The 11,023-nt window shown below is 35.7% G+C and overlaps 1 protein-coding gene across 2 annotated transcripts in view; it reads right to left on the bottom strand.

Annotated features, from left to right (window-relative positions):
* Positions 1–11,023, bottom strand: part of PFDN1 (prefoldin subunit 1) — a 62,913-nt gene that overhangs the window by 26,919 nt on the left and 24,971 nt on the right. For both annotated transcript variants that reach the window (XM_008691522.2, XM_008691521.2), the window contains exon 3: positions 3,805–3,889. In XM_008691522.2, the coding sequence (XP_008689744.1) occupies positions 3,805–3,889 (85 nt within the window). The remainder of the gene's footprint in view (positions 1–3,804; positions 3,890–11,023) is intronic.

The following is an 11,023-nucleotide window of genomic DNA, read 5'->3' as shown; positions in this document are numbered from 1 at the left end:
TGCTTGCGTGGCTCAGTCAGTTAAGTGTCTGCCTTCAGCTCAGGTCATGGTCCCAGGATCCTGGGATCCAGACCCATGTTAGGCTCCACATTTGGCACGGCGTCTGCTTGAGGATTCTCTCTCGTCCTCTTCCTCTACCCCACCCCCCCACTTGTGTGCACTCTCTCTCTCAAATAAATAAATAAATCTTTTTAAAAACAATGAATAAATAAAAGTAACCGAGAAAAAAGACAAAGGAACAATTAAGCTGACAAATGACTTCAACAGCAACAAAAGAAGCCAGAAATCAGAATACTATCTTGAAAGACCTGAGAAATTCCCAAACATATAAAGCAAAATGAAAACCTATCCTCTGAACTATGTATACAGTAATAATGAGCACTTAAATACACAGAGAATAATCTCTAAACACCAATGCCCACTAAGCTGAAAGATGAAGGAGAAACTGATAAGTATCATCATGGAGATTTGGCATATCTCTCTCAATAACTAATTGAATACTCAGGAAAAAAATGAGTAAGAAACACAAGGAATCTGAACACTACAATTAACAATGTATGTGTGCATTAGTGTACATGTGGGTGTGTGTACATGCATACATTTCAGGCTGAAGCAATGAAACTATGAAAGTATGGCAGTGGAAAGTATAGGATTGCTTGAGGGGAGAGAAGAGAGTGTATAGTGGAAAGTACTATTAAAAATACAAATTAGAGCAGTATTGGAAAGTGTACTAAATGCAGAGGTAGGGATCATGCAATAATTAAATACTGGATAACAAGGAACCTACAAGGATAAGAGAGGTGGAAAAAAACAAAGTGGAAAATATAAACTAGAAGTGGAAAGATTAACTGTCAAATGATGAAAACCAGTATATACAGCATAATTCCTCTTTATTTAAAAAAAAAAAAAAAGGGGGCGCCTGGGTGGCACAGCGGTTAAGCGTCTGCCTTCGGCTCAGGGCGTGATCCCGGCGTTATGGGATCGAGCCCCACATCAGGCTCCTCTGCTGTGAGCCTGCTTCTTCCTCTCCCACTCCCCCTGCTTGTGTTCCCTCTCTCGCTGGCTGTCTCTGTCTCTGTCGAATAAATAAATAAAATCTTAAAAATAAATAAATAAATAAAAAAGTGTAGGGACGCCGGGTGGTTCAGTTGCTTAAGGGTCTGCCTTAAGCTCAGGTCATGATCCCAGGGTCCTGGGATGGAGTCCCGCATCAGGCTCCTTGCTCAGTAAGGAGTCTTCTTCTCCATGTGCCTGCCTCTCTCTCCCTCTGACAAATAAATAAATAAATAAATAAATAAATAAATAAATAAATAATAAAGTTGCTTAAAAAAAAGAGTGTATATGTGCGTATGACTGTTTATAAAATAAAGTTTGGAATGATCCACACCAAACTGCAGAGGTGATATCTGGAGATGTGCAGGGAAGAGGGGAAAATATTACCTTCATTTAATCATGCTGTATTTATTGGCTGTTTTTCTTCTTTTACAGTACATTTAATAATGCTTTTGTGATATAAAGAAACATGTAAAATAAAGATTAAGAAGAAAAAAGACACAATAAAATATTCTAGGAAAGAAGGTGGAGTTTAACTCTGATAGTTTTTTGTAGCTGTAATTAGCACTTCAAACAGGTATCAACGAGCCAGCTAATCTACTTCCATTATCTGGCAGATACCAGGATACTCTACCAGTATTTGAGAAACTCCAAAAAAAAAAAAAAAAAAAAAAAAAAAAAAGGTAACTTGGGGAAAAAAAATTTCCTGGGGTGCCTGGGTGGCTCAGTTGGTTAAGCCTCCAACTCTTGATCTCAGCTCAGGTCTTAATCTCAGGGTCATGAGTTCAAGCCCCGTGCTGGGCTCCCAGGAGCTTACTTTAAAAAATAAATAAATAAATGCTCATCAAAATTGAACAGTATGCTAAAATCACCATCTGTGGTGATTTTACCGTAACATTCTTTTTAATTGTAAAAATTAACACAAGCTTGCTATAATTTATCCAATGCAAAGATAAGAAAAAAATAATTTCATGTCCATATCCCACCTAATTTCCTTAGAGTAACCAGTGTTAATGTACTATATATACTGACATATCGTTTGTTTTTAAAGATTTTATTTATTTATTTGACACAGAGAGAGAGAAAGCCCAAGCAGGGGGAGCAGAAGAGGGAGAGGGAGGCTCCCTGCTGAGCAAGAAGCCCAACGCAGGGCTCAATCCCAACATCCCGGGATCACGACCTGAGCCAAAGGCAGACGCTTAACTGACTGAGCCACCCAGGTGCCCCTGACATATCATTTTGAATGTTTATAGGGAGCTCTTATTTTTTGAGTTTTCATAAAAAGAATCATACACACAATGGTTTACATCTGGTTACTTATTCATCAGGGTAATTTTTAGATGTATTTACCTACAGCTGCAAAAACAGGTTTTTAGTTATCCACATGAAATAGTTTTATTTGGAGTTTTTTAAGTTACTTTGAGAACAGTAGAAGATATAAAATTCAATCCAGAATAGTCGGGCTAACAAAAATGATAAAATAGGACATAATAACAACCTGGTTACTAAAAGGTAAGTTTTTCTTTTTTGTTCTTTTGTTTGCATGCTTAATTGCTTTGTTTTTACAATATACCTTTGTAAAGTACAAATCTATTATTAAGTTTGTCTGAATTATGGTCAGTAGTCAAACAAAAATAAACCTAAGTAACCTAAGACACTACATACCCAGGCCATGCCAAGTTGGTGCCCCTAAGAAATCCCCGGGAGGACTGAGGGGGTGTCTCACCAATTCCGTAGAGAGCTGAGTCAGATTCTGAACTACTGCCTCAAACAGTACTCACACAAATTAGATAAAGTGACCTATGAAGTCATTGCAACCACCCCCATTTCAGGAAATCTTGGCCCCAAAGAAATAACAACCAGTCTTTTGCCCAGGCCAGTTTTTACTATACATAGGATGGACGTTCTACTCAAGCCCAAGAAGAGTATCTCATCAAAAGTCTTAATGTATATGGAAAATGTAATACAGTCCAATTATCCAAAAATTTACTATGTTTCTCTTACCCATCACCTTTTTCCCTAGCAAAAAAAAAAAAAAAAAAAAAGGAAAAAATTGTTTTCTCACTGCAGCACCATCCTTCGGCTATACCTAATCTACGTCAAACAAATTATAATATATGAGACATATATCAAGATCCTTTAAATACTATTATCATTACCCACTCTCATGCCAATCCACCACAATATGTGGTGTTTAAATATACACTGTGCTTTCTTTTTTTTTTTTTTTTTTTAATATTTATCTATTTTACTGAGAGAGAGAGAGAGAACAAATGGGAGGGGCAGAAGGAGACAGAAACGGAAGCAGACTCCATGCTGAGGAGGGAGCCCAACGCAGGGCTCAATCTCACAACCCTGAGACCACGACCCAAGCCAAAACCAAGAGTTGGACACCCAACTTACTGCGCTGCCCAGGTGCCCCAGGTGCCCCTGCTTTGTTTTTAAAAACAGACATGTTCATTTGAAGGCAATGGAGAAAATACTCTCCATCGTCTTCAAAAATCTCTACATTTCCAAGAAACTATTCTTTTTTCTTTCTTCCTTCCTTTCTTTTTTTCTTTCCTTTGGGGGAGGGGGGAGGAGTGTCTTACACACTGCCATGAGTATGACTGATTTATTGCTCTAACACAATTCGATAAAATGAAAACATGACATGACTTTGGCAGACATACGTTTTCATTTAACATGACACACAGAGATAATTACCTTTTTCTTAAAATTTACTACTGTCAATATTCAATCGAAACTTACTTCCAATTCTTTAATTTTTTCTTCTGCTATTTTCTGTTTCTCTAACAGCTGATTGTGAATTACCTCCTTGGACTGAAGAATAAACCTACAAAACACAAAAAAGTTGAAGATTAAGCCACATGACCACTATAATAATCAAAATCAACAGCTACATACCACAAATATTAAACTAAGAAAATTAAGACAATGATCTCCTAATTCAGGACCAATAAAATGCACTGCTATGTTAATGCGACAAACTCAGGAAATCACCACAGGTTTAAGCCTTGGCTGAGAAGGATTAAAAGTTTAAAAGAAAATTCTGCTTACAACTCTAAGAAGGGAATCAGGCTTTAAGATTCATAAATAAACGAAAAAAAGGGATAAAAATCTATCACAGGCTAAAAGTTAAATAATAAAAATCCCCCATAATTTTTATTTTTCAATTGTCTAGATCAACTTTTATCTAGATATTTTTTAAACAATATTTATAAGTTAGAGCTCCCCCTCCAATCTTTTTAAACTTTTTTTTTTGCAACAGCACTAACTCATGACCTTTTAAAGTCACAATCAAGTACTGTGTTAGGATCAATGCATTAGTGTTTATAGGAGTTCCTCACACAAAAAGCACTGTATAAAGCCTAGTATCTTTTATTATTATTTCCAGAGTTTATAATACCTCTGAAAAGCTCAAAATGCACAAGGGGAAATTTTCAACTTTTTCCATTTTACAGTCAGATACATTATTTACAACTGATGAGAGTGGAAATATGCGGAAGCTTTAAAAATTAGCACTGAATCCATTTTGTGAACATATGTTCATAATTCTTGCTGTAGGGAAAGGAAGAATAAACTATTTAGTAGCCTTAAAAAAGTGAAATGAATTCTTTCCCTTCTAATGGAATCAAGCGTCCAACTAAGCTGTAACAGATTTCCATTAAAAATTGCAATTAATTAGGCAGATGGTTTCTTCTCTTTGCATAAAACTTTAAGTTTAGCAACAAAGAACTAAACTTCATTTCTTTTTGTTGTTTTTATTGAAGTATAACTGACAAAAAATATTTTATTAGTTTCATATGTACAACAGTGATTCAATATTTGTATACACTACAAACTGATTACCACAGTAAGTCTAGTTATCATCTCTAATCATATAAAGTTAATATAATATTACTGACTGTATTCCCCATGCTGTACATTATATCCCCAAGACTTAAGTTATTTTATAACCGGAAATTTGTACCCCTTAATCACCTTCACCAATTTTGTCCCCCAACAGCTCCCCACCCCTAAACTCTGTATCTATGAGTCTGGGTTTTGTTTTCTTTGTTCTGTTTTTTAAGAACCCACTGGTATTGAAATCACTTGGTATTTGTCCTTCTCTGCCTGACTTATTTCACTTAGCATAATACTCTCTAGGTACAGTCATGCTGTCATAATTGCCAATATTAACATTCTTTTTTATGGCTGATTACTATTCCAGTATATGTGTGTGTGTGTGTGTGTGTGTGTGTGTGTGTGTGTGTGTGTGTTTTCTCATATGTCTGTTGGCCATCTGTATGTATTCTTTGGGAAGACGTCTATTCATATCCTATGCCCACTGTTTAATTGGATTTTTGTTGTTGTTGTTGTTATCGAGTTGTAGGAGTTCTTTGTATATTTTAGATAGTAAGCCTTTATCAGACATATGATTTGCAAATATCTTCTCCTATTCAGTTTACCTTTTCATTATGTTGATGGTTTCCTTTGCTGTACAGAAACTTTTTAGTTTGATGTAGTCCCATTTATTTTTGTATTTATTACCCCTACTTTGTAAGTTAGATGCAAACAACAACAATAAAAACAAAACAAAAACCTCACTAATATGAGGAGCTTACTACCTATATTTTCTTCTAGTTTTACTGGCTTTAAGTCTTACACTGAAGTTTTTAATGCACTTTAATTTTTGTATATGATGTAAGATTGTGGTCCAGTTTTCCGAACACCATTTACTGAAGAGAATACCGTTTCCCCATGCATATTCTTGCCTTCTTTGTCATACATTAATTGACTATATACGCATGGGTTTACTTCTGGGCTCTCTACTGTGTTTTACTGACCTGTGTATCTCCTTTAAACAAGAAGCCAAATAAGAAAACATATTAAGGTAGCAATATGCAGTTTTCTCTACTAACCACAAAACAAAACAAACAAACAAAAAAAACCCACCACTGTGTCTAGGCTGGGTTTTAACCAAGAGGATCTGTTATTATAAATATAAAACAAGTAAAAACAGACCAAAAATGGCAACTCCAGCTTTGTCCAGTCAACTGTGAGAAAACTGCTCCTCTTCTTTATGAATACACCACCCTGCCATATATAATACAACCTGGTAAAGTTCTCTTTCACTCCACTAATAATTAACCTTGTTAATGTCCTGATGTGGACAGTCCACATCATTTAACTGATGATCCTGGTCTTCAGCAGTAAGTTGATCCTTAGTTAAAATTTTACTCATAGAGTCACTGCCAAGATAGTGCACATTCATGCAAAATAAGGATTACTATATAACCTTTTGTGACTAAAATATTCTTATTAGTCCAAGAGACAGGTGCTATTTCTGATAAGACTAGGATACACTGAATATTTTTCTCAGAACTCTTTAATACAGGGGCGCATGGGTGGCTCAGCTGGTTAAGCAGCTGCCTTCGGCTCAGGTCATGATCTCCAGTGCCTGGGATCAAGCCCCACGTCGGGCTCCTCACTAAGTAGGGAGTCTGCTTCTCCTTCTCCCTCTGCCTCTCCCCCTGCTTGTGCTTTCTCTCTCTCTTTCTCAAATAAATAAAATCTTTAAAAAAAAAAAAAAAAAGAACTATTTAGTATAGTATTTGAAGAGTAAAGTGTTTTAAACTGTACTAAGTCTCAGTGATACCATGTAAAAAGTTATTATAAATCTAGGCCCAAAAGTCACCAAATTGTGTCATTAGATGCACAATTTTACTAACAAAGCCTTTTAGCCATAAAAATAATTTTCAGAATAAAATATACATTTTTAAATAGCACTGATTGCTGGCCAGTGAGTAGTATTCTCAAATAATAGGTCATCAGACATTACCTTTATTAGTGTCTGGGAAATTTTCAAAGCTAAGATTAGAGATCAAGTCATTACTTATGTGGCCTTTAAAAATAAAGTATCTGAACAGATACTAAATCCCTTGAGCAGAAAATAAAATTACTAGAAAGCAAGAACACTCAACAACAAAAACATGTTTTTCCATGGCCACACACCCTTAGGTAGCTATACTGGACTGTGCCAACTTCAAAGGCCAGAAAGATGTCGCTGAAGCTAGCCAATTTACTATAAGCCTAAGGATATCTCAGCCATAAAAGTCTTAAACAAGGATGAGCATTGAGTAAACACAACTGTTTACCTCAATGAGTAGTTACATTGTAAAATTCAAACAAAAAAACTTATGGAAAATTTGGTTTAGTCCTTTATTTTTAAAAAACGCCAACCACAAATCCAATGAAGACTGGGAAGGGCCCCAAGAAACATCTGAGTTTCTGGAAAAAGTCTTTAGGAACATTTTATCTATTGTTAAAAGGTGCTGAATTATCAAACGCTATTTTGAAAACACATAATAATGTAATTATGAGTCATTTATCATAAATAAATATTAGGCACATAGTTTCTCAAAGTAGAGACTCTCACAGAGATCCTGCCTGATAGCTCATGGAAAGCCAAATGGTAGATAAAGGGTTCTGCAGGTCAAAATGTGCCACAAAGGAAACATAAACCGTGAAGAGGAAAGTTATTTTTATATGACACATGACATGCAAAGAATGTGCTTACAATATTCGGGATTATATATGCTACACTAGAGTCACTGCTTTGTAAAGAGCCTCAACACTGGAAACCAATGCTAGGTGGCCCAGCACGGCCAACCTTCATGCTCAAGTAGCCTACTTAATTTCCTCATTAATTTATAATTATGCCACCTGAAATATACATTATTTTTGAAATACGTAATTTTTATGATGACTTTTGTGTTTGTTTCTTGAGAAACATCAGAGGGTATGTTCTGAACTGTCCTGCAGGTTGGTACATGACTTCCACTTTCTTATGACTCAGCATGAATCAAGAGTGTTGTTTACCTGCCCAAAATAAAATCCAAGATGAGCGACAATGTTGTCTTTTGGGTATGCTCACCTGGACATACACTATTCAGACACAACAATATGCTTATGATGATGTATTCTGTATGGGTGGGAAACTTTTAGAGGACATCTGAAAACATATGGGATTTAGAACATTCACAAATTAAGTGGCAGAGAAAAGGATGAATAAGAATGAATCTATCTTGGGGCACCTGGGTGGCTCATTAGGTTAAGCGTATGACTGTTGATCTCAAACTGAGGTCTTGATCTCAGGTCGTGAGTTCAAGCCCCATGTTGTGCTCCATGCTGAGCATGGAGCTTGCTTAAAACAGAACAAAAAGAAAGAGTCTATCTTGCTTCTTTGCCTCACCCCACTGGTGATGAAAACTACTAGCATATGCACACAAAGATCTATGTGCAAAAAAAAATTTATGTCATAATTTTAGCAAGCAAGGAAGAACTAAAATCCCCTAGTAAAGAAGGAATTTTAAAATTATGGTACATCCAGGGAGCCTGGCTGGCTCAGTTGGTGGAACATGTGACTCTTGATCTCAGGCTTTTAAGTTTGAGCCCCACATTGGTTGTAGAGGTTAGTTAAAAATAAAATCTCTAAAAAATAAATAAAAATAAAATTATGGCACATCCATATTGTAGAATATTGAGCAAGCAGAGACATTTGTTACCAGCATAATGGAGAACAGATACCCTGAACATTCTTCCTACTAAAAAACAAAGCAAAAAAAAAAAAAAAAATTGTTTTTCTAACATTTTGCTGAGCAAACACACATGAAACATTCCAGAGGCCCAAAAGAAGTGAGATCAGGAATTCTGAAAGGTATGAAAACAGTAAAACTGCTTTCAACTTGAGAGTTCCTGCTGAATCCCAGAGACCTTGAGGATCCATACTGATAAAGAAACAGGAGATAAAACCTACAAACCATCCACAATGAAGATACTATTAGGAGAATTCTCAGTTAAAGCCAGGTCCCCAAAGGGTTCCACCTTCAGTAAGAGTGAAGAAGAGTGAAAAAAAAAAAAAAAAAGAAACTTGTCTCTCAGTAGGGTAAAATAGAAGAAACCTGTCTACACCACGGAAGTAAATAAAATGAACAAACAAAAATGTCCCCTAAGCATGTATAACCAAAGGAAGGAGGGTGGGGGGATGGCAAAATGGGTGCAGAGGAGTGGGACATACTTGCTTCCAGTTATAGAATGAGTAAGTCACCAGGGAAAAAGGTACAGCATAAGGAATACAGTCTGTGGTACTGAAAAGGCATTGTATGATGACAGACATTAGCTACACTCTTGATGAGCAGAGCAGAACATACAGACTTCTCGAATCACTTTTACACCTGAAACTAACTAACACTGTACTGTCAACTATACTTCAATTAAAAAATAAAAAATATTTTAAAAATTCAACACAATAAAAAAATGAAATACAGTGAAATGGATTTTTTTTTAAAGATTTTATTTATTTATTGACAGAGATAGAGACAGCCAGCGAGAGAGGGAGCACAAGCAGGGGGAGTGGGAGAGGAAGAAGCAGGCTCATAGCAGAGGAGCCTGATGTGGGGCTCGATCCCATAATGCCGGGATCACGCCCTGAGCCAAAGGCAGACGCTTAACCGCTGTGCCACCCAGGCGCCCCAGATTTTTTTTTTAATTTGACTAAAGATACATCAGTTATGTAGGAAGAGTGTAATTTTCATATTTTAATTCTCAGGATGTAAATAACTTTTCAAAATGTAAGCTATGAATTCAAATTTTTTAAAATAGTTAAGTATGATATATATAAAAACACATTTCATTTTTACTCAGAAAAAAAAAAACACTTGGGTGTCTTTTTTTGATATATAACCAACATGTAACATTTATATTAGTTTCAGGTATCAGTTCTTACTGGAATATAAGAACTCTCCTATTTTTGTTTTTTTAAGTAGCTATCAAAAAGCAAATGACAAAATCAAGCAGATCATGAACTATTTCTAAAAGGAAGGAGACAGAACATTAAACAATTAACAACTTATAAAACTTATGTGAGCAGTGCTAAGAGTTGTTTAAGTCTCACTAAAGGTAATTCTACATTTCCTAAACATTCGAGAAAAAAAGGTATTTTAACTAAAAAAAGAATCAAAGAATGTATAACCATAACTGACCGTCTCATGGGTTCTGGTCCAAATTCGACCTACTGTATGGTTTAGAAAATCTCCAGCACAGACTTTAATTTACAGTGTTCCTAATTAGGTGGGTGGCAAAGTTCAAGTAAACTTGATGATGGGTTAATAAAAATTAATCAAACTAAGAGAAAGAAAAAGCTATTAAAAAATAAACAACAATAACAAAATAGGATACAGCATTCAAGACCTAAGAAACAATATTGAGCAGTCTAACATATGTGTAATTAGAGATCCAGAAGGAAAGAATGAAGCAGAAGAAACACTTGAAGAAATAATGAACAAGAATTTCCTAAAACAAATTAAAAAAACAAACCCCACCAAATCACAGTTCCAAGATACCCAGAGAAAGCCAAGCAAAACAAAAACAAAAACAAGATGTAACAGGTAACATAATTAAACTACTGAAACTCAAAGATAAACAGAAACTCTTACAGGCAGCCAGAGAAATGACAGATTACGTTCAGAAAAACAAAGGCAAGAGGCACAGCAAACTTCTTGTCTCAAACTATATATGGCAGAAGACAATGGAATGACATTTTCAAAATACTGAAAGAAAAAAGTTATTAGCCCAGGAGTACATACAAAGCGAAAATATCTTTCAAAATGAAGGAGAAGGGGCACCTGGGTGGCTCTGTCGGTTAAGCGTCAACTCTAGATTTTGGCTCGGGTCATAATCCCAGGATCCTGGGATCAAACCCTAAGTCAGTCTCCATACTCAGTGGGAAGTCTGCTTGAGGATTCTTTATCACCCTCTACCCCTTCCCCTGCTCATGCACACTCTCTCTCTCTGAAATAAATTTTTAAAAAATACTTTTAAAAATGAAGAAAAAATTCAAACAAACAAAAGCTGAGACTATTTTGGCAAATATAGACCATAAAAATGTTAAAATTAGTTCTTCAGCAAAAGGAGTATAACTTCAGCA

The sequence above is a fragment of the Ursus maritimus genome, unplaced genomic scaffold (genome assembly GCF_017311325.1).
Source record: "Ursus maritimus isolate PB19 unplaced genomic scaffold, ASM1731132v1 scaffold_5, whole genome shotgun sequence".
NCBI classification, from domain to species: domain Eukaryota; kingdom Metazoa; phylum Chordata; class Mammalia; order Carnivora; family Ursidae; genus Ursus; species Ursus maritimus.
This window is presented reverse-complemented; position numbering and strand designations above follow the sequence as displayed.